General features: G+C 41.8%; 1 protein-coding gene across 1 annotated transcript; it reads left to right on the forward strand.

Annotated features, from left to right (window-relative positions):
- LOC140464908 (leukocyte elastase inhibitor A-like) lies at nucleotides 1-24,729 on the forward strand. The gene is made up of 7 exons (XM_072560513.1): nucleotides 1-281; nucleotides 12,439-12,617; nucleotides 13,370-13,507; nucleotides 15,314-15,431; nucleotides 20,851-20,993; nucleotides 22,208-22,375; nucleotides 24,219-24,729. Exons 2-7 carry the CDS (start codon nucleotides 12,450-12,452, stop codon nucleotides 24,621-24,623), a joined length of 1,140 nt encoding a protein of 379 aa, XP_072416614.1. The 5' UTR covers nucleotides 1-281; nucleotides 12,439-12,449; the 3' UTR covers nucleotides 24,624-24,729.
- Nucleotides 24,730-24,855: the final 126 nt, after the last annotated feature.

A 24,855-nucleotide genomic window follows, 5' to 3' on the forward strand; every position in this document is an offset into this window, starting at 1 on the left:
CTGGGTCAGTACCTCACCGACCTCTATTCAGCTGGAGGTTTTGTTTCAGTTTCTGAGACTGTTCCGGAACATAGACACTTCGCAGAATCTCTGTAATTTGGCAACAACTTTCAAGCACAAGTCAGAATCGATTAATTCCTGTTTGTTGAGAAGAGAAGCGGTAGGAGTGCAGTCAATTCGAGGCTGTGGGTGCGGAAGCGCTGGGATAAAACACCGCCCTAAAGGCGGGGGCACCGAGAAAGCAAGGAAGTCGGAGCTGCTGAAAGATCCTGGAGCATCAGGTAAAGGGATTTCTCTCTCAGCCGGGTCGCTCGGTTACCCTACATCTCCCTGTCAGCGCTGCATTAATTTCATATCTGAACCATGAAAGGCGCCAAGTAAAAGCAAACCTGAGGGTTGACAATGTTGTGTGTTTACTTGCTGCAAATGTTTTATGCTGGTGTGTCCGAAAAATACGTCCATTCCAGAGTGCAGCCACGTAAAAGTCATGATTCTTAAAAATGGGAAACTAGCTGTGAATCGTGAAGATACTATGGGACTTTTCTCCCCCGGATTACTGAAGGAGTTCAGAAAGGATCGCTGTGCGTCCAGTTTTCCTGGAGACAGGGCGATGAGTTGAAAATAAGTCAGTGCGTTACCCATGAAGGCAACAAATCTTGAAGCTGATCAAAGCAAAGCAGGAACTATTATTATACATCAGCTTCATGGAAAGGACGTGGATTTCCAAAGAGCTTTTTGTAGAAACTTGGAAAAGATTTACAAGGATGTTGCCAGGGTTGGTGCTACCGGGAGAGGCTGAATAGGGTGGGGATATTTTCCTTGGGCTGTGGAAGACTGAGGAGTGATCTTACAGAGGTTTATAAAATGAGCAGTGTGGATCAGGTGCAAAGTCAAGGTCGTTTCCCGGAGTAGGGAGTCCAAAACTAGAGGGCATGGGTTCAAGGTGCCGGAGCACGATTTAAAAGGAACTTGAGGGGCATGTTTTTCATCTGAGGGTGGTGTGTGTATACAATGTGCTGCCAGAGGTAGTGGTGAAGGCTGGTACAATTTAAAAGGTATCTGGATGGGTTTATGAATATGAAGGGTTTAGAGGGATATGGGCCAAATGCTGGAAAGTGGGACAAGGTTAACTCTGCACATCTGGTCAGCAAGGACTAGATGGATGGAAGGGTCTGTTTCTGTGCTGTACCAACCGTATGACTCTAACAATAGGAGCAGGAATAGGCCACTCGGCCCTTTGAACCTGCTGCTCCAATCAATATGACCATGTTTGATCATCTAACTCAGTATCCTTTTCCTGCTTTGTTCTATACCCTATGATCCTTTATCCCTCAGAATGATGCATAACTCCTTCTTGAAAACATTCCCTATTTCTGTGCTTTCTGTGGCAGAGAATTCCACAGATTCACCACTCACTGGGTCTCATTCCAAACTGGCCTGACCTATATCCTTAGACTGTGACCCTGGTTGCAGACTCCCTGATCATCAGGAACATTACTCCTGCATCAACCCTGTTAGAAATGTATTGGTTTCTATGAGATTGCCCCTGCTGTCCAATCCTGATCTTGTGGGTTTAGAATGTGACAAAGCATGTTGCAGCCAAGGAATAGCTTTTGAAGTGAAGTGTTGTGATGTAGGAAACAAGGAAGCTGATTTGGTCACAGGAAGATCTCTCAAACAGCAATGTGTTAACAGTCACTAACCATGTGAAGACCTTGAGGAACTCCAATAGGCATCTTTAATCGATCGAGAGAAAGAACGTCTGTTTATATTACACTTTTGACAATCTTGGGCTGTCAAGCACTTTGTATGAGCCCATGATGAGCTTTGAAGTGTAGTCACTGTTATAATGTCAGATGTACAGAAACGAATTTGTGCACAACAAAATCCCATAACCAGAAATGAAACAAATGACCAGACAACTTGCTTAAGTGATTACATTCCCTACAGTGTGGAAACAGGCCCTTCGGCCCAACAAGTCCACACTGACGCTCTGAAGAGTAACCCACCCCCCTCTGACTAATGCACCTAACAACTATGGACAATTTAGCATGGCCAATTCACCTGGCCTGTGGGAGTAAACCGGAGTACCCGGAGAAAACCCACGCAGACACTGGGAGAATGTGCAAACTCCACACAGACAGTCGCCCAAGGCTAGAATCGAACCTGGGAGGTAGCAGTGCTAACCAATGAGCCACTGTGCTGTTCCTGTTAGTGAGGAAAGGATATCGACCAGATAGGGTCTGTTTCCTTGCCGGAATCTTCAATCCAACCAGTCTATACTGAACATAATCCCAAACTAAACTAGTCCCACCTGCCTGCTCTTGGTCCAAAGCCCTCCACACCTTTCCTATCCATGTACCTACCCAAATGTCTTTTAAATTGTGTCATTGTACCCACAACCAAGTTCATTCCACACGTGAACCATCCTCTCTGTAAAAGATTTGCTCCTCATGTCTTTTTTATATCTCTCTCCTGTCACCTTAAAAATGTCCCCCCTAGTCTTGAAATCCCCCATCCTTGTGAAAAGGCAACTATCATTAACTCTACCTATACCTTTCATTATTTTATAACAACCTATCACATCTCAACCTCCTTTACTCTAGTAAAAATCGTCCCAGCCTATCTAACCTTTCTTTATAACTCAAACCCTCCATATCTGGCAACATTCTGGTAAATCTCTTCTGAATCCTTTCCAGCTTGATAATATCCTTCCTATAACTGAGCAAACAGGACTGGACACAGTATTCTAGAAAAGGCCTCCTCAATGTTGTATACAATCTCAACATGAACTTTCTAACCCCTACACTCAAAGGACTGAGCAATGAAGGCAAGCATGACAAATGATTGTTTCTTTAACCATCCTGTCTGTATGTGATGCAAACTTCAAAGAATTATGTGAAGTTGGTCCTTTGGTCCCTTTGTGCTACAACACTCCACAAGGCTCTACCAATAATAGTATAAGCCCTAGCCTTGTTTGTTTTATCAAGGTGCAATGCCTCACATTTATGACCAGGAAGAAACACCTACTCTAATTCAAATGGTAAAATTTGAAAGAGTAATAATATAGGGGAAAACTACATAATACAATAACAAACGTAAGGGATAGGTATAAAATATGTAAAATGATGACATCCACATGAGAAGATAGATGCAGCCTCTGGTTAACAACTCACCCACTCCGGGAATTGTTGCCTTCATTCAGATTTTTTGTTTCAAATAGGGGATAAGCAAAAATGGCACTCGCAGAATGCACAAAGGTGCACAGTGAGTTGAATTATCCACATTAAACTCATTAAAAGCAGTCACACAGAATGGATGGTGCTTGACCGTAGTTAGCTTCAGAAACCAGTCAGCAGAGAGCTCAGAGGGTCAAAGAGACTCAGCAGCAGCTGAGCCATCACTTTCTACATGTTACACCCCTCTGCTCCGTAAGGGGGAGGAGTCTAACCCTGAGGACATTAGCTCTGCTCCCAGCATAAAATGACTGCAGGGCAGTTGTCAGGCTCGGTGACTGACATCTCAGCCCAGAGAGAAAACAGCAGCAGCATTGGCTGATAGTCCCAGTTTATTACAGTAACTGGGCAGTTAGAGGAGAAGCATAGGAGGTCAGGCAGCATCCGAGGAGCAGGGGAATCAACATTTTGGGCGTAAGCCCTTCATCAGGAAACATCTGAAACATCAAATCCCCAACTCCTCAGATGCTGCCTGACCTGCTGTGCTTTTCCAGCATCGCACTCTTGGCTCTGATCTCCATGTGCAGTCCTCACTTTCTGCTAGTTATCTGAAAGTTCTACACAGAAGCAAAATTGCGGACTGGCCACATTCTGCAAAAGCAAGTGGGAAAATCTTGAGAAACACACCAGAGAAAATGAAACCAAGTAAAATTCATACACACTTTTATACAAATAGCATGAAATGCAGTTTTTAAAAAATTCTGGAATGCTTTTCAGAGGGTCTGTGTGGAATTGTTGGACTAACTGGCCTCCTTTTGGACCGTAGGAATTCTTTTCACAAAATGAAGAGAGTTTAGGATAGATATTTTAAAATATATTATTATTAAAAATAAAATATAACTCAAACCGATATTTTAAAAAAGCAAAACCATTAATTATATAAATAAATACTAACTTATAACTAAGCTATAAAAGAGAATCTGAACAATAATAATTATGATAACAACCATAACACAGCTCAGCAAAACAAAGCAATAGCCCTCGATCATCGAGCGCATAAGTTTATACATATTCATATGTTCGTAGTTCCTTCCCCCTGGATACCAAACCCATTACTTAGAATTGCCATGGCTATGTAAAGTCCCATGTTAGTATGGCGGACAAACCTGTACCCAGGTAGTCTAAAAAGGGCCACCGTGTCTTACAGAAATTCTCAGTTTTATGGTACACCATACTCGTCAGAAAGTCTAAGGGGATGTGCTTCATGACTAGCTTATGCCAGTCCACCACCCCGGGGGATTTTCCAACACCCACCCTAACAGAATGTTCTTTCTAACGCAAAAAGTGAGAATACTGAAAAGCCTTTTTTTGTTTGTGCATCTGATGAAAGAGAATTAACAAAGCCAAGAAGAAGAGATACCAGGTTCAACTTCACCTCCGTCCCCCAAGGCCTTTTCTATTTCGCCTACCACAGCACTCAGTATGCCCGCAGTCTGTGGCAGGACCAAAGACATTGAGTCAGCGTGCCCACACTCACTTTACATTTAGGACACATTGAAGATGCTCCCACTTTAAATTTAGCGAGGCGGTCTGGGGCCAGATGAATCTTCAATTGCAAGGTGTGGGTCCTTTTGCAAATTGAGATCCTTCTAGCATTTTCCCAGATAGCCTCCCATATTTTAGAAAAGATCTCAACGTCCAACTTCCTCTTCCACATCCTACAAAGCTGTTCGGTCTCGTCCGAGGGATCCTCTCCCGATAGATGATAAGCGTTGCTAACAGATAATGTACCCTCAGCACTCAACACCCTATTCTCCATGTTGGACCTATAAGGATCAGTAAGAAGTGTGGTCTCTTTTTGTATGAAGTTTATAATTTGAAAGGAGCAAAAGAGATCCCTACTGGGCAATTCATATTTCCGAGCCAACTGGTCAAAATACATCAGTATGTCCCCTTTGAATGAATCACCCAGACAAGACACGCCCCTTGATGCCCATAGTTTAAACCCAGAGTCCATTATCCCTGGCTAAAAGCCCAGCATACCAACTATAGGTGTCAAAAATGATGGGTTTTGATAATATTGCCCTCACCCTGACGCATTGCCCTCCACACCTTAACAGTACTGATGACTAATGGGCTATGGCAATATTCCTTAACTGTTCTCGTTTTGTCTAAGAACAGCAGGCTAACAAGGGGGCATTTTGCCTGAGATGTTTCGATTTCCAAACAAAGTGAGTGAGGGTCCCCCTGGGCCCAATCATTCATGTAAGATAGCGTTGAGCTTGTATGATAGTTGTTGGTATCTGGGAGGCCCACTCCTCGCAGTCTGTAAAGTAACTGAAATTTCGTCAATTTAATTAGGGGCTGCTTTCGATACCAGACAAAAGAACTAAACCAGCCATTCAGTCTTCTAAATATTCGTTCAGTGAAAAACAGAGGAAGCATTCACATAGGATACAACAGACGGGGCAGAATGTTCGTTTTACTGAGGGCTATCCAACATAACCAAGAATTCGGAAGTGCCTCCCATTTACAAAGGTCCTTCTTGATTCTGTCGAATAAATGGACAGAATTGGTTTTAAATACCCATTCAAAATGGGGAGTAATAAATATGCCTAAGTAGAGAAAGCCCCCTTGCGACCATTTAAAGGGGAACAGAGATCTGCCGTCAGGATCAGGCACTCTCGGGAGACCAGCCATGGGCATGGCTTCAGACTTCGCAAAATTGATCTTATAATCCAAGAAGCCACTAAATAAGTTGATGCATTGTACCAGGTGTGACACTGAAACTGTTGGATTTGATAAGAAGACAAGGACATCATCCGTACACCGTGCGATCTTATGTGACTTCGTCCCCACTTCTGGAGCAGTTATATTTGGATCCCTGCATATTGCCTCTGCCAGCGGTTCAATCACCAATGTAACAAGGGACAGCCCTGTCAACTACCCCTACAAATATTAAAATTGCTTGACTGTGCACCATCGGTGAGGACCGTGGCAAGAGGATCACTACACAAAACCTCCACCCACCTGATGAAGGTCTCTCCCAGGCCAAACTGCTTCAAAATATGAAAAAGATTTGGCCACTCGACCTGGTCAAATGCCATTTCCACATCTAAGGAGATCACCAATCCATGTATCGATAGCTGTTGACATACTTGGATCGTGTCAAGTAATCTCCTGACATTATCTGTCGATCTGCGACCTTTTATGAATCTTGTCTGGTCCTCCTCAATGATGGAGGGCAGTACAGTTTCTGGCCTTAATGCCAAAGTCTTGGATAGAATTTTGAAGTCAACGTTCAGGAGTGAAATGGGTGTATAGGAAGCACAATCCTCCGGGGCCTTCCCTTTATCAAGAATGAGAGAGATATTTCCCTCTCTTAGAGATGGTGGGACGAGGCTATGACTATGTGGGTCTTTAAATGTACTAAGCATCGGCCCTGACAATATACTTATAAATTCCTCATAGATCTCACTGGGGAGTCCATCAGGACCCAACGCTTTGCCATTCTGGAGCTGCGTCACAGCCTCCTGCACCTCTTGCTCTGACAACGGGGCATTGAGGAGAGACTTTTGTTCGGGGTTACTACTGAAAGGCCCAACTTCTTCAAAAAGGACTCCATCCTAACCTGCCCACTCTCAGCTTTCAGAATGGTATAATTCAGAGTAATATTTCCAGAATGCTGCATTAATCCTTTTAGAACTGTAGGTCAAAATTTCCAGTGTCCTCTTTGATCGAGGTAATGGCTTGGGGCGGGCACTCCTTTACCTAGTAAGGTATGCACGGTACTTGCCCGGCTTATCCCCATACTCAAACAGCCTTTGACTTGAAAATGTGAGCTCCCTTTTGGCTGTCTGTGTGAGCATAGAGTTTAGCCTGGACCAGAGCGCCGTGATCCTCTGCAGTTTAACCAGAGAGGACCTGTCCATGTACGCCTTTTCAGCTGTTTTTAGATGCGTCTCAAGCAAGTGTTGCTGCTCACCTGTCTGTAGCTTCTTATTGGCTGAATATGAGATAATCAACCCCCTAGCATAGGTTTTAGCTGTTTCCCAAAGAATGGATGGGCTACTGGCCGAGCCTGAATTAATACCGAAGAAAGTCCTGAACTCAGAAGAAAAAAATTTGATAAGCTTGCTATCCTTAAGGATGAAGGGGTCCAGTCACCTGTGCCTTGAGCCTACCACTGTATTCTTACACATAACCATTAAATATACTGGGGCGTAATTGGAAATAATGGTATTGCCTCTTGTACATGACGTCACCGAGCCTCGATGTGCTGTGGGTGTCAGAAAAAGATCCGTCTTGGTATGGCATTTCTGTGGTGAGAAGAATGTGAAGTCCCTGCTAGTAGGGTGAAGGTGCCCCCACATCGACCAACCCCAGTTCAGCACACAGTTCCCTTAATTGTTTAGATCTCAAAGAAGATACCGGCGTACCTTTGGGCAATCTGTCTGCTGTAGGGTCTATGAAACAAATGAAATCCCCTCCTACAATATGTTGGGACGCAAGGTTCACCAGTCTAGAAAGTACGGCTGTGAAGAATTTAAGGGGGTGGGTCAAGGGACAGTAAAAATTTCAGATCCCGTATTCTTCCCCATGTACCAAAGCTTTGAGGATTACAAATCTCCCATGTGTGTCTTTAATGCACTCTAATAACTTAAATGGGAGATTCTTTCTAGCTAAAATGGCCACCCCTCTTCTACTCTTATTGAAAATGAAAAATAAACCTGGTCATACCCATTCTGTTGAACTTCAAATGCTCTGCATCATCCAGGTGTATTTCTTGTAATAAGGCAACATCCACCTTCTCCCTTTTGAGGCTGGAAAGTATCTTTTTACTCTTGACAGGTGAGTGACTTCCCTTAATATCCCAGGTGCACCCCTTAAAAACATCCTTAGCCATAACCTTCCACAGCACCATCTAGTCTCCAGGAAGGAGGAACCCAAACTACAGATCCCTGAGCTTTAATGCAAAAGAATCCATAAAACTCCAAAATTACACAGACTAAAGTAACTACATCCAACGGATCGACAAAACTTATAAAAACTATATACAGCAAAAACAGAAATACAAAAAAATCGCCAAAGGGACTGATTGGAGGAATTTACCCCCCAATTCAAAGGGGGTACCTACACATCCTACAACCCTACTAACTATTCCAACTGCCCTCTCAACTCCTACCAGCTAGGATCACACCACACACACCGCCCACCCAGTAGAGAAAGTAAAACACCAAGAGCAAGGTTAGTACTATAGACAAGTAAACTAAAAATAAATATGTCACCCATCCCTTAACATAACTTAGAAATTGAAAATAAGTACTCTATCCATCCTGGACATCATTTCATGCAACTTATTACCAGAAAGGAGACTCCACCAAGTCCTTTTTAAAGAAAAGCAAACCTGAACAGTTCTATCCTCTACACCAATTCGTCCATTCGACGTAAGTCAACATGTCCACAAAGGTCTTTGCTTTCTCTGAGTCAAACAAATCTATGGAACCATTATGATTGATCTGAAGCACCGCTGGATATCGTAAGGAATACCGAATCCCAAGCTCTCTCAATCTCCTCTTGATGCCATGGTAGGACTTCTGTTTCCAGACCACTGCTGCTGAGAAGTCTTGAAAAACCATGATCCTGGAGCCACCACATACCAACACCTTCGGGTCCCTCCCCGGGCTTTAGAGGCTTCCACGACCCTTTGCTTGTCTTTATAATGTTGGAGTCTCACCAGGACGGGGCGTCGGCGCTGATCTGCCCCTGGTTTTCGTGCCGCAATCCAATGGGCTCTTTCAATTGTTATCCTTCCCTTCTCAACCTCCAAACCGGGGAACTCCGGGAACTACTTATTGAAGAACTCCCCCGGCCGCTCACCTTCCGTCCCCTCCGGTATGCCGACAATGCTCAGGTTCTTTCTTCTGCCCCTGTTTTCAAGATCGTTTACCAGATCAACAGACCTTGGACCTGTGTTTCCAGGGCTTCAATGCAGTTCTTGGAGGAGTCAGTCTTTGCCTCTACCCCTGCAGTCCCAGCGCTCGAGCTCATTGGTCCTTTTTCCCAAGACTTGCAGCATAGCAGATACAGGAGCCAGCTTCTCTTCATTTTTTTTGGATCTGCCTCCCCAGGACCTTGCGGGATATATCCAGCTCCTCAACCAGGGTCTGGTGAGTAAGCAAGCCTGCTGCTTCAGAGGGCTGGCCCGTGTACCCGGCCCCAGGCGAGCTTCCTCCTTTCTTCGGCATTCTGCAGCTGCAAGGACAAGGGTAAGTAAGGTTTTTCAGGTTTCCAGCTCCTTTGTGTTTTGACACACAGTAAAGTGTTTGAATAGGTTCTGCCTCTGTCGAGTCGGTATTGCAGCGCAGGGCCCAGCAAACGTATTCCTACCAGGACGCTGCCATCTAGGATCCCCCCAGGACTGATACTTTAAGGCAGTGATGCATTTATGAGGGAGTGGTTGGACATTTGGACAGACACTGACCAGAAGGTGGTCAGTGGAGGGGCTCATGTTCAAAAAAGGGTATAAGATAGACAGGAGATTAAAACTCTGTCCATACTGCAAAGTGTATTTGAGGATCTCTCCATTAGCTGATGAAAAAATACACAATAGAAAAGGAATGATCATGTTTTACTATGCTCACCCGCTTAGTGGAAGCAACATCTCCAATGCAGACCAGACCGCAATATGGTCTCGTTTACCTGGACTCCAAAACACATTCGAAAAAGTTTCTCATATAAACTTTGAAGTTGAATTCAGAATAAATAGTTAAAATTAATTCTAATCAAATTGAAGGTAGGAAGCGACACTATATAAATATTTTTGCTAATGTTGATTGTGATTTGTGCAAATCCTGTGCAACTGTAACCTTGTATGCCTCACTGTGTTTAAGCACCCTAGCATCTATATGTACTTGTTTGCTATGATCTGCCTCTACTGCTCACACACAGAGCTTTTCATTGAATATGGGTACATATAACTACAATAAATTAAATCAAATATTTGTACAACCTGGAGAAATCACACCTATGTGCTGCTCTGGTCTCCATGTTTCAAAGGATTTGGAAGCCCTTTGTTTCCACATTTCCTAAAGTTACAGGAGTGGTACCACCACAGAAGTTGCAACTATCAGGAAGGACTATTACCTAGAAATGAAAGGCTAGAGAAGTTACAGAAGAGAGTTATTTCAAACTCTGAAGGTTTTTGGTATGTCTCCACTTGTAAGGTTCAAAACCAGGTTGTAAATGAGAAATAATAATTAAGGCAGCAGTCCTTTACTCAGTGGGGGTGAGAATATAAAACATGTGTCCTCATGGAATGGTCATGGAAAAGAGAACAGATGCATTTCCAGGGGAACCTAGAAAAGGAGGTGAGGAAGAAGGGAAGAGAAAGCTGTGTTGGTAGGGCAGGGGCAAGTAAGATGGGAGGTAACCTGTGTAGAGCTTGCATGTGTCTAATAGGGTTTCTGTCCCTTTACAATCCTCTGCAAACATAAGTGTGAGAAAGTAAGGACTGCAGATGATGGAGATCAGAGTCAAGAACTGTGGTCCTGATGAAGAGCTTATACTCGAAAGGTTGACTCTCCTGCTCATCGGATGCTGCCTAACCAACTGTTCTTTCCAGCACCACACTTTTTAACTATCAAATGTAAGTGTCTTATGAATGCTTTAGAAATCAATAAAAGCAAGGGAACTAGTAAGTGAGTGATCAACGGTAAGTATAAATTTCCAGGTGAAGTAGTGCATGGGAAAACTCAAGTTGCATTTAAGATTTCAAAACTGTATGAGAAACTATAGGATATTCATGGAAGATTGAATAGATAAGGATCAACTGATTTTATTCATCTGGAACTTTCTGGTTATTTGTCAATGTATCTCGTCATTTGCTCAAGGAACAATATTTGAAGGTTGTGATGGAAACTCATTGAAACTAATAGTTGATGATCAAGTGTTTACATCTCATTTTGTAAATTTGTTTCCCTATGAAATCAAGATGAATGGTGGACACAAGTTTTATGAACAGAATGACATGTAGCAACATGGGACTACACATAGCCTAGAATATCAGTGTGTGCTTCTGCACGTATTCTTTCAAAACCTTCTGTTTCAAGATAATGCACAAGTAAGCTCACCAGCCAAAAGCAGAATTCCAGTCTTTTTCACTGGCTTCTTTTACTAGCTGTTCAGAAGAGACAAGTGTTGAAACATGAATAACAGTGGCTGACCATTGACTGAAGTGTTGATAATGTTGGACAATGGCACACAATATAAGAATAAGTCGTCTTGTGTGATATTGCATGCTTGATAGTGTGTTTTATGCCCACAGGTTAATAAACTACTGAAAGAAGTTAAAATCAACAGCCTAAACTCAAAAGATAAGACATAACCTGATTGTTCAGCTCCTCAGCCTGTTACACTACTCAATCACCTTTTTGCTTCAATGCCTTATTAATTTTCCTAACTTTGATTGGGTAATCTTTTTGCATTGTTTTACGGAGTAGATAAATCTAGTTAAAATGACCATAGTAAGCATGTGGTCTGTGGTAGAAGAGTAAACGGTAGACAAAAGTTCACATACGTGCATTTGACCTTGCATAATTTAATGATTAATGCTAGTTTAGGATTCAAGATGCTGGAGAAAAATGTATTCAAACATTATTGTATGGAAAGATATCTTCTGTTTTAAAGTACGTTATTAGAAACAAATTGTATTTCTTTCATGATAGTAACATTGTATTTAATGCCTTTAACATTCATTTTTAACAGTATGTAATGTGATATTTCCCACTGCTATCTCCGAGAAGGTGCATTTGGGCCTCACTTTTTTATTTCACAATTATTTCCAAATATTATTATCTGCTTCAAGTAAAGTTAAGCTATTTACTTTAGCTGACTGGAAAGTACAATACTGGATTAGTGGTGCTGGAAGAGCACAGCAGTTCAGGCAGCATCCAACGAGCAGCGAAAGTATAATGTTGATTTAAAAGCTGGTTTTTCAATATGAATGCATTGAAGATAGATATTTTTGCCTCAGGTATTGACCAATTAACCAAGGTTACCTCAGCAACTTCACCTTAGTCATACAAAGAATAAAAGCCTGTACACAGTTTTATAGCGAGGTTGTAAACATTTCACTGCAAACGCCCAGCTTGCAATTTCTTAGAAGTCACTTCCTTCCTCAGTTGCAAACTTAGTAAATTGTAAACCTTCTTGAGAACGTGTCATACTAAACATTTGTAATTTATATTTACTTTCTTTGCAGTGTAAAACACCATGGAGGAGCTAAGCAAAGCAAATTGCCTTTTCACTCTTGACCTATTCAGAAAGCTGATTGAAAGCAATCAAGATGGCAACATCTTTTTTTCTCCATTCAGCATCTCTGTTGCATTGGCCATGGTTTACCTTGGAGCAAAAAATAACACGGCATCTCAGATGGCAAAAGTATGTATGAAATAAGTCTGTGTTCTCTTGATAAATTCAGGAGGAAGTGAGGGGCAGAACCTAACAGAGTCAGAGATTCAATTCTTAGTTATGCTGTTAGCTGATCTAAGTGGAATCATCATTGTTCTGGATGGGAGTATGTACTGGAATTTCTGCTTCATTACTCGATGACCTCTACTGCTTTGAATGTGTGGACGTTGCCTGAGATCAGGATTGTTTCTTAAATGACTTGACCCTTGGTTGAATAAATGACTGTTAAATGGTCTCTCACCTTAGACCTGTGGAATGGCTTCTTTAGGTATTCCTGAAGGGTGATCAACAAGTGCAGAATAGTATCTCAGCACAGAAAATTTGCCTGCAGGAAAAGTGTGAAGGAAACCAGCAGGAACCAAAATGGCGGAAAGAGATTGTATGACCATAAGATATAGGAGCAGAAGTAGGCCATTCAGTCCATAGCGTCTGCTCTGACATTTAATGGGATCATGGCTGATCTGATAATCCTAAACTCCATTTCCCTTCCTCATTCTCATAACCTGAGATTGCCTCACTGATTAAAAATCTGTCTATCTCAACACTGAATATTCTTAACAACCCTACCTCTACACCCTCCACAGTAAAGAGTTCCAAAGATACCTGCTGAGACAATAAATTCCTCCTCATCCCTGTTCTAATTGGACTTAAAAATAGGAGATAATAACTTCTTCTTCAATTCCCTGTGTAATGTTTATTTTCTGCATTTATTCTGATAACAGACTCTTCATTTTGATCAAGTTCAAAATGTCCACTCTGGATTCCAGGAAATGCAATCAGAGATTAACCGAGCTGATGCTGCATATCTGTTGAAAGTGGCCAATCGACTATATGGAGAGAAGACCTATAGCTTCCTAGAGGTAAGTTGTGAGTTGGTCACCAGTTTCCACATTCTTCCACTTTTCTGGAACTAGGCTAGAAAACTCATGCCAGTTGTACTGCATGTGGGTCCCTACAATGATCCTTTCAAAGACAGAGTTCCAGCTATCTGCCAAGCAACATTCACACCATACAAGTGCCAAGTATTTCCCATCTTGAAGAAGAGAAAATCTAACCATCTCATTTGGCATTCAATGGCATTAAATTATGACCCCAGCTGATGTTAATACTGAACAAGTCAGATCCTAAAATGAAACCAGGCTTGATAGGTAATAAGTTTAAATCTTTTGTAGGTTTGGTTAGTCATTGAACACATCTTCTTGAGACTACCAATGTATTTTAACATAAGAAGACAGTGTTACTACACAAAAGAAGTAAAAACAAACAATGCTTCATAATATTGTTTAGGAAACACAACATAAGCAGCAAAATAATGTTTCAGTCTTCCTTCCAGAGGTATCCTTGTCAGATATGCATCCAAGAGAATTATCACTCACATCTCATTGTTTACATTTCTTTCCCTGTCTGATATTTCCTAATTCTCCTTCTGGGTCCGTTTTATAATTTCTTTCCAATTCTGATGGCCTAAACCTATTTTCAATTCAGACAACTTGAACGCTTCCATACAAAATCTCATAGCTTGGAGAATTCACAAACCCAACAGACATTTCAGGTGTTTAGATGAAACTATTCCTTCCTGAACAGAATGCCTGGTTATTTTCCTAGGATGAAGCTTAAAATCTTTTTCTGAATTGAATGCAAAAACAGCAGAGACCCCTGGATTGTTTTCACTGTCTATCTGAATATTTGCATTTGATTGGGTAGTTGACTGAATCTTGTGCTTTATTTAGAAATGATGTTCATAAGCCTTGCTTCCAAACAATGTTTTACTTTCTTTTAAGGTAAAATCTCATTTGCTTCCACAAAACTGAAAACAAAACCTATTTGCCTCTATTTTAACAATCCAGTCTCCCAAAAAATAATAATCTACACCTTTTATCAAAATCACAATTGTTGAATCTTTGAGACTCAACACATTGGTATTACTATTGACCAGAAACAGAACTGGACTAACCATAAGAATACGGTGGCTATAAGGGTGGGTCAGAGGCTCAGAGTTCTGAGCCTAGTAAATCACTTGCAGTCTCCATCATGCTTGTCCGTTGTCTACAAAGCATTAATCAGAGGTGTAGTGGAATTGCCTCCACTTGCCTGATTGAGTGTAGCTCCCACAACCTCTCATAAACCTAATGCTACCCAGGAGAAAATGTCCCACTCGATTGGTATGCCATCTTTTAACATTCGTTCCCTTCACCACTGCCACTTGGCAACAGCAGTGTGTACTGTCTACAAGATGCATTGCAGGAATTCACCAATGTTTCTTTGACAGCACCTTCCAAACCTATGACTTTGACTATCTAGGAGGACAATGACAGCAGACACATGAGAACACCACCAATTGTAAGTAACCCGCCAAGTCACACACCATCCTAATTTAAAACTATTTTGCTGTTCCTTCACTACCATTTGATCAAACTTCTGGCCCTGCCTTCTCTACACACCACTGCCACCTTCTCAAGGGCATTTGAGGATGTGCCATAAATGCTGACCTATCCAGCAAAGCCACATCCCAGCATCAAACATTCTTCAAATCTATTTTAATGTTGCTGTGCAGACAATACACCAACGTTTAGCAATTCTGGTGGTCAATTATTTGATCATTATTAAATCAATCTTCAAATCTTCCAAAATGTGTAGAATTCTGTTTTCCATTATGTATTGTGCAGGAATTCTTTACGTCCTCCATGAAATTCTATGGAGCAAAGATGTCTGCAGTTGATTTCCAAACTGCTGCAAATGAAGTTAGGCAGGAGATCAATAAGTGGGTGGAAGCAGAGACTGCAAGTAAGTTGTTCTCCTCATTCGGACATTTGCAATCTGAGGTTAAAGCGAGAACTGAAAAATTTAAAACCCAGAGAAATATGGATGTTGGAATTTGAAGAAAAAAATTTAAAGAAATTTTATTGAGAGCATAAAGTAGATGCTGTGAACTTGTCATCTGTCCTGACGTTCTCCAGTCATTTCTGTTTTTGTTTGAGATTTCGAATATCTGCAGTTCTTTATTTTCTGCTTATTAAATTAACACCCTTGGACCTGAACCAGGTTACCTTGATTTAAGGTCTGAGTGGAAGCAGTTGGCTTGCTGGTTTGGAATCTGACTTTTTTTTTGTGATGAATGGGCGGCACGGTGGCACAGTGGTTAGCACTGTTGCCTCACAGCGCCAGAGACCCGGGTTCAATTCCCGCCTCAGGCGACTGACTGTGTAGAGTTTGCACGTCCTCCCCGTGTCTGCGTGGGTTTTCTCCGGGTGCTCCGGTTTCCTCCCACAGTCCCAAGATGTGCAGGTCAGGTGAATTGACCATCCTAAATTGTCCGTAGTGTAGTTAAGGGGTAGACGTAGGGGTATGGGTGGGTTGCGCTTCGGTGGGCCTGTTTCCACACTGTAAGTAATCTAATGAATATACTCGAAATGCTGCATTCGAATCCAGGATATGGTCTCTCGTTATTCAAGCGCCTTTTCAGTTTGAGAGGAAGATGCTTGAACTGGACATAACAGTATGACAATTGAGTAACAGTAACTGCAAAGACAGAGTTGCTGACCAGAGTTGGTGGGACCAGCCTAACAGGGAAGATAGTGGAGCCGCATTGGCAGGGGTTTCTGTGGGCAATTTGGGCGGCACAGCTGAAATTTATTCCATGGAGGAAGAATCGATGACTGTATCGGCGCTGCCTTGTGCTCCCACAAGGAGGTTGAACAGTTCATCCACTTTACCAACACTTTCCACCCCGACCTCAAATTCACCTGGACCGTCTCAGACTCCTCCCTCCCCTTCCTAGACCTTTCCATTTCTATCTCAGGTGACCGAATCGACATGGACATTTACTACAAACCGACCGACTCCCACAGCTACCTAGACTACACCTCCTCCCACCCTGCCCCCTGTAAAAACGCCATCCCATATTCCCAATTCCTTCGTCTCCACCACATCTGCTCCCAGGAGGACCAGTTCCAAAACCGTATCACCCAGATGGCCTCCTTCTTCAAGGACCGCAATTTCCCCCCCAGATGTAGTCGACGATGCCCTCCACCGCATCTCTTCCACTTCCTGCTCCTCCGCCCTTGAGCCCCACCCCTCCAACCGCCACCAGGACAGAACCCCACTGGTCCTCACCTACCACCCCACCAACCTCCATATACAGCGTATCATCCGCCGTCATTTCCACCACCTCCAAACGGACCCCACCACCAGGGACATATTTCCCTCCCCTCCCCTATCAGCATTCCGAAAAGACCACTCCCTCTGTGACTCCCTCGTCAGGTCCACACCCCCCACCAACCCAACCTCCACTCCCGGCACCTTCCCCTGCAACCGCAAGAAATGCAAAACTTGCGCCCACACCTCCCCCCTTACTTTCCTTCAAGGCCCCAAGGGACACTTCCATACCCGCCACAAATTCCTTGGAATCCTCCATCGCCAGACCATGGCAACACGACGATTGGAGGAAGAGCGCCTCATCTTCCGCCTGGGAACCGTCCAACCACAAGGGATGAACTCAGATTTCTCCAGTTTCCTAATTTCCCCTCCCCCCACCTTTTCTCAGTCAAATCCCTCGAACTCAGCACCACTTTCCTAACCTGCAATCTTCTTCCTGAACTCTCCGCCCCCACCCCACTCCGGCCTATCACCCTCACCTTGACCTCCCTCCACCTATCGCATTCCCAACACCCCTCCCCCAAGTCCCTCCTCCCTACCTTTTATCTTAGCCTGCTGGACACACTTTCCTCATTCCTGAAGAAGGGCTTATGCCCGAAACGTCGATTCTCCTGTTCCTTGGATGCTGCCTGACCTGCTGCGCTTTTTCAGCAACACATATTCAGCTTTGATCTCCAGCATCTGCAGTCCTCACTTTCTCCTTAAAGGGAAGATGAGGCTACTATGGCCAATAAGGGAAGTCAAAGACAGCATAAAAGCAAAAGAAAAAAGTATGCAATGTAATGAAGATTAATGGGAGGCCAGAGAATTGTGAACCTTTAAAAAAGCATCAGATCACAAATAAAGCAGTAAGGGGGGGTGGGGGGGGAAGATGAAATATAAGGATAAACAAGCTCAAAGATAGACTACAAAAGGTTTATATTAGACATATAAGTAGTATTGGGGCATGGGGTGGGGGATGGGGAGGGAGGAGTGTAGACATTGGACCACTGGAAAATGAGACTGGAGAAGAAGGTATTAAGTCAATTAAATGAGAGAGCCAGTACACATGATCTATTTCGATTTCCAGAATGCTGTTGATTAAGTGTGTGTAGGAGGCTGCTAAATAGGCTGCTAACACAGTGTTAGGGATACAGTACAGGCGTGGAAAGACGATTGGCTGACTGGCAGAAAGCAGAGAGTGGGAATGAAGGGATTTTTTTTCAGGATAGCAGCTGGTGACTTGTGGAATTTTGCAGAGGTCTGTGTTCGGATTCATATCTATTCACGTTATAACTAACAATCTTGATAAAAGAATTGAGGGTATTTGCAGATGATAAAGATCGGTGGAAGGACAGGTAGTGTTGAAGCTGTAGAAGGCAAATGCGATATGCACAGTCATTTTGAGAGGGCGAGAATACAAGTATGGATATACTTTTCAGGCTGTAAAAGACTATGGTCAGACCGTATTTGCAAAGTTGTGAGCAGTTTTAGGCTCTGCATCTAAGGAAGGATGTGCTGCTATTGGAGGGTTCCTGAGGATGTTTACAAGAATGATCCCTGGGATGAAGGGCTTGTCATATGAGGAGTGTTTGAGGTCTCTGGATCGATATGGATAGAGTTTAGAAGGATGAGTAAACTTACAGAATACTGAGAAGCTGGTATAGAAAGGACATGGAGAAGATGTTTCCACAAATACGACAGACAGCCTGGTGAGGGCACAGCCTCGGAGCGAAGGGACAGCCCTTTCCAACGCAAGGGTGGTGCCACAGAGGGCTGTGGGAGCCAATTTAGTGAGTTCATTTCAGACAGAGATAGATAGGTTCTTGATTTAGTCAGGAGATCAAAGGTTATATCAAAAGGCAGGAGAATGGGATTAACTACCTTTTGCGGGTGTGGTGCAATATTAGTGTCCCAAATCGTCCCTCCATCAGAGTATGTCCTAGTACAGCCTAATAGGTTAATTTTCTTTTTAAAGTCAAGGTGTTAGAGCAAGTTAATAAGAGTTTCTCTGATGAGCCATTGAATTGAATAATTAAATGTTCTCTATATTGGTAAGTTTATGTACTGGCTTTCCCTGAAATCTGGAGCAGTTCTGACTGGCACACAAATGTTCCATTCTATCCTGCGCTGCCTGAATGTCAATCTTGTGTGTAATGTGCTGTTTATCACAAAAGGCTCAAGGTAATCAGAATCTGCCCACATTCACCTAAATCAGTGGACGCCTCTGCAGGAGGAATGATCTTTATAATGGGGCATTGGTGAACTTTTAGTGAGAAGATTTGTAGAGATCTGGGTGTAAATTCTGTCTAATTTCACACGACACCCGAAGTTGATTGATCTTTTATGGTGACTGCGCAATACCACGACACAAGCTAACATCACTGTCCACAACCTTGTGCTAGATTGCAACATTTCTGAGAAGGCATTAGTTGTGAATGAGCTTCACTTACATTGCTATAATCTGAAGCACAACAAGACCGACATTTGTTTGATCATTTCCATTGTGTTATTCTTTTATCGATTTCTCCTCACTGAGCTTGATAATTTCCTTGACTGGATGATCTTAAATATTTGTGTCTGATGTCCAGGAGTTTACATTTGATGGCTTCAAGCTTTAATTTTCATTACATTGGAAGGACTTGACAAAGAAACATGCCATATGTTTTGTACTTTCCCTAGAATCTCCCATTATCTTAACTCTGTTTTTACATTTTGTTTTTTGTGATTAAAATGCACAGAGCCTCAAAGTAACAAAATAAAACTGGGTACAATGGAACTTTCAGAAAAGAGATGAACTTTCTGCAGACTAGAGAAATCAGATTATGATTGATACTTGAACTTCTTTCAGTTACAATCACCAAGGACAATTTGAGGGCCATTTGGGATTAGTTCCTGTTAGATAGGAATGAGTACCATTTTACATTAAATATAATGTAATGGTAGAGGTTTGAAATAAACACAAAGTGCTGGAGAAACTTAGCAGGTCTGACAATTTATGTGGAGAGAAAGTCAACATGAATATTTTGGATGTGACTAGCCTTGGAATCTAAGAAAACAGTGTCATGACTTAACTTGGAAGAGTGCTGATAAGACATACCAGACTCAAACACTGTCTCTGGTTCTCTCTAAAGATGCTGTAAGATCTACTGAGTTTGTGCATCATTTGTTTTCATACCATTCTCACACTTCTAAGTCTGACTGCTGCTCTGAGTTAGCAAATTTTGCTTCTACTTCTGAGAAATAAAATGAAAGTCTCCCAGAAATGTAAACTTTATCACTAATTTGACAGCACAGCACGTTCCTCTGTTTTCATCCAAATCTACCAAAGCTTTGGTACTTGGTTAGGAGGTTCTATACTGGGAAGGTTCATCTGGCACTTATTATGACCAGAAAAGGGCACAGATTTTGACATGACCAGGATAGCAATACCATTTGCAACTGTGTTGAGGAAATTGAGATCATGAATATTCAATCCAGTCATTTTCAGAGTCATTGATGCTGCATCTAAAACCAATGAAGTGACATCATGTAAGGGACCACACCCTTTTTGGATTGTAAACTAGAATGTAAATACAAATGCTATGAAGCTGAGATACCAGGAGAGTTTTGCAACATGGGAATATTAAATGATGTCCATTTTTAGCTGTGTAAGACAATATTGCTTTTCAAACAGTGAGGGGAATACTTACATACCAAGAATCTTTGAGTGAAGGAAAGACTGTCTGGTGACATTCCTTGGATTGGTCAAGCTACAGTTTGTTGGAGGTCAATTCGGGGAATTGTGGGGTTTGATTTCCATCTGCTATCCCAGTGAACTAGAACAATCTATAACCTAGCAGAAGGAGGCCTTCAAAATAGTTTGGTTAATTAATGTCCTGGTTTTCATAAATTTTTGAGTGCTAATATTTTCAAAAATATAATCAAAACCTTTGGGAACTATTAATTTAGTTCTGTTTCTCTCCTGAATTCCTCAAATCACAAAAACAAATTACAAATGGCAGAAACTGTTCCCTTTTGTTTTGTCTTCTTCCAGTGTGCTGATTTTGCTGAATTTTATTCCATTTAGATAAAATCAAAGACTTGCTGGCCGAGGGCTCAGTGGACAGTGATACTAGACTCGTGTTGGTGAATGCTATCTACTTCAAAGGAACCTGGGCTGAGACCTTTGATGAACAAGACACAAGGGAAATGCCATTCAAACTGAATAAGGTACTTCGGACCAAGTATCATCACTGCATCAGGTCATTTGTTTTCTTCGGAGTCAAGGTAGTCAGACAGATTTTCTTTGAGCTGGAATGATGCAGAGACCTCTTAAAAACACCAGGATTTATACACACACTGTGGGATGTAGGAAGTTATGGTAGGCCAGAAACACTGTTGATTGATGGATAAGATCTTCAACTGTCATGTTCTGATGTTATGTAAATTCCCAGACATATGAAAAAGAATGAAACAAGGCTGTTGCTGCCAGAATTTTAAAGCAAACCATTATTTCCAGATTGCATTGATTTGACAGGTCTTTTGCTGTAACTTAGAAAAAACACAACTACTTGTTCTCATTTGACAGGCTTCATTGCTGTAATTTCCTAAGGGCTTACATTGTAGCTGAGCCCATTATGAAAGTTTGGTTGATTTTAAAACGACTCAAATGTGCTTATCTCAGCAGAGGGTTTGAGTTCACATTTTGATTAATATTTTGAAGAGGTACTGCAGTACTAAAGACTTTTGATGTGTAAGAACACTGAAATTTGTTTGTTCAACAACAGATTAACAGACTGAATGGATTTGAAAACTTTGGGTTTCACGAATAGTAGTTTCTTTTTACTTTGTGTGCCAAGTCTGGATGAGTGGAGTGGCACAGTGGCAAGAAGTCTGGCTGAACAGCAGACTTACGTGTGACTTGTAGAAGTGCTGAGACACCTGCCAGTGCTGGGCCAGGCCGACACATCACATCTGAGTGATGTGGATCGAGTGGGTGTGGAGTTGGGTCACCTGTTCACATGCGAAACAATCTTGTTATACAGAAAAAAACATCGATTAAAAACTTTGTATTTTGGAACTGTTTGGATTTTGAAATTTGGGATAAAGGATTGTGTACCTGTACTAAAACAGGTTGTCCTTGAACAAGCCTCCACTCCTCAAGGCTCCAAGCTCAAAACAACATTTCTTAGAAATAACCCTGAATGTCCGTCCCTTCTGAAAATGAGAAAAAGTACAAATGATTTAAGTTATGCATTACTCTGAATTAGAATATGTGTATTACATATTCTTATATAGAAATACTCTTTTTGTAAGTTACTGTTTTTCCCTGTATTTTTACAATTCTATTGTTTTTCAATTGTTCTCATTATCGTTTCCTTCAACACAATATTTTTTTAAACTTTAATTGCAAAATAATAAAGTGCTTTGATTACTTTCCATAGAATGAAACAAAGCCAGTGAAAATGATGTACCAAATGAAGAAGTTCTTTATCTCACGTGTTCAAGAATTTAAACTCCAAGTTCTCGAGCTACCATATGCTGGTAATGACTTAAGCATGATCATCTTGTTGCCAGATGACATCATGGATGATTCTACAGGCCTGAAACAGGTACTCCAACTTTTCTTCATTTCAAGTTAACATAGACACTAAGAGCAGGGTCAGCCATTTAACCTTCAAGATTAGAGTGGTGCTGGAAAAGCACAGCAGGTCAGGCAGCATCTGAGGAGCAGGAAAATTGACATTTCAGACAAAAGCCCCTCATTCCTGATAAAGGGCTTTTGCCTGAAACGTCGACTTTCCTGCTCCTCGGATGCTGCCTGACCTACTGTGCTTTTCCAGCACCACTCTAATCTTGACTCTGATCTCCAGCATCCACAGTCCTCAATTTCACCCATTCGACCCTTCAAGCCTACTCTGCCATTCAATACTGCCATGGCTATTCCCCTATCTAAATGTTGTATCCCACTTCTTCCCCTTTTAGCCCTTGATGCCTTTAACACCTTAAAAAGACTTGTCTCTTGATTTTTGGATGAGATACAGACGAGCAGGTGCCAGATGTAAAACAAAAACAAAAAGCATTCACATGATACTGTGATTGTGAGAGACAGGCTGGATAGTCCAGAGGGTCTCTTCCTATCCATCATTCTTGCACTTGTAGAATTCAGAAAGTAGGTGGAGAGACAGCCAAAAGAAATAGAAAATGTTAGGATGGACATTGTAGGCGAATACTACTCAGTGGCAGACCTGATCAGGAAATCCAATAAAGAAATTTGTTTGACCATTGGAGAGTAAAAAAAGTTGGAAAAGGAAGTTGATGTCTGGATGTAAACACAGAAGGTTCAAAGGTCCCACACTGTAGGGAATCTGTTCTAATCTAATTTAAGAAGTTGCTGTTGACAAAGTGTAATTAGCGTTGGGAGATGCGTGACCACAACCAGTTCATTTTGCATGTCAAGAATGCCAAAACTCACACAGAATGCTTCATGAGGTTCCCATGTTGCTTTCCCCACCATTCTGTAATATCAATGTTATCTCTGTGGTGGGAACGACTCCTCCACTCATTTCCTGTAGCTAGTGTTCATATGTCATCCTAAACTTCAAGTCAAAATTGACTGGAAACACTGATGTGGGATTTAAGGACGGTATACTAGGCAAGAGTTGTAGGTACAATACCTGCCTGATCTTCCTCTTCTGTTCTAGAGAGGACACTATTATACATGTATACTATTATACACGAATATGTTATGAATTTTAAAAAGAAATATAAACAGTAAAGGGAGTGATGGGAATGTTGCATCCTAACTAGATGTATTTAGCTCAAATGAAAAATGGTCTGTTTGGTTTATGTGCTCATTGATAAACCCCTGCTGAACATTGAAATGTTCATTATGATTAACCACAAAACATTGAAATACTTTACCTGCACAATATATCTTTATGTATTTAGAATGGGCTCCTATGTATTTAGAATAGGCTCCTGGGTTTGATTCCAGCTTCAGGTGGCTGCCTGTGTGGAGTTTGTGCATTCTCCCTGTGTCCAAAGATGTGCAGGTTAGGTGGATTAGCCATGTTAAATTGCCCATAGTATCCAGGGAGGTGCAGGCTCGGTTGATTAGCCATAGGGAACGCAGGATTATAGAGTAGGAGGGTGGTTTGGGTAACTCTTCAGCTTTCACACCTTAGCAATTTTATGTTCTCTGCTACAGCCTAACAATTTGATACTAGCCTCGACACTTGTGAGGAATGTAATGTTTCTTCCTAATAGTTAGCTGTAATAAATGGCTGTTGGAATCTTAAGTGCCACATTATTCATTCCCAGTTATTTATATTACAGGAGATAACTTAAGCATTGCCTCATCAGGTGGAAGCAAATTTGCAGCACCTAGTCATTTTTTACCTGAGCTATTCTTGCTTTGTGACTAACTTGTATTTCTTTGCTTTGTTGTGTCAGCTGGAGCAGGAACTTACATTAGAAAAACTACAAGAATGGACACATCCAAACCATATGAGAAAGCTGGACGTTCATGTTCGTCTGCCCAAATTTAAACTGGAAGGTGACTATGAGCTGAACTCGCCCCTGTCCAGTTTAGGCATGGGGGATGTTTTTGATAGTACGAGGGCCGATCTGTCTGGAATGTCTGCAACTCGTGACTTGTATGTCTCCAAAGTTGCACACAAGTCTTTTGTGGAAGTGAATGAGGAGGGAACTGAAGCAGCAGCAGCTACAGCAATGATGGTTGTATTGTGTGCGCGGATGGATGAAGAGTTTTTCACTGCTGATCATCCCTTCCTCTTTTTCATCAGGCACAAGAAAACAAAGAATATTCTGTTCTTTGGCAGGTACTCTTCTCCCTGAACAGCACCCCAAGTAACACGACGCAATAAAACCTGAAAGCAAAATGTGGAAAATATATTGGTATTAAATGCAAAAGAATACTATTAAAGGTGATTACATTAAATGACCATATTTTACTTGGTAACTCTTCAGTATGCCAAAAAGATTGTATTTATATCTTTAAAAAAAACTTAATTAAACGTTTCAGTGAATCAAAAGAAAAATAAGATTTCCAGCTCTGTAAAGAAAATCT

Source organism: Chiloscyllium punctatum, chromosome 41 (assembly GCF_047496795.1).
Source record: "Chiloscyllium punctatum isolate Juve2018m chromosome 41, sChiPun1.3, whole genome shotgun sequence".
NCBI classification, from domain to species: Eukaryota; Metazoa; Chordata; class Chondrichthyes; order Orectolobiformes; family Hemiscylliidae; genus Chiloscyllium; species Chiloscyllium punctatum.

Bases quoted from the DNA above. Each gene is read 5' to 3' on its own strand.
- LOC140464908 (XM_072560513.1), top strand. From the start codon at position 12,450: ATGGAGGAGCTAAGCAAAGCAAATTGCCTTTTCACTCTTGACCTATTC. The intron at 12,618-13,369 runs GTATGTATGAAA...TTCTGATAACAG, and splicing joins CGGCATCTCAGATGGCAAAA to ACTCTTCATTTTGATCAAGT. The intron at 15,432-20,850 runs GTAAGTTGTTCT...TATTCCATTTAG, and splicing joins GGTGGAAGCAGAGACTGCAA to ATAAAATCAAAGACTTGCTG.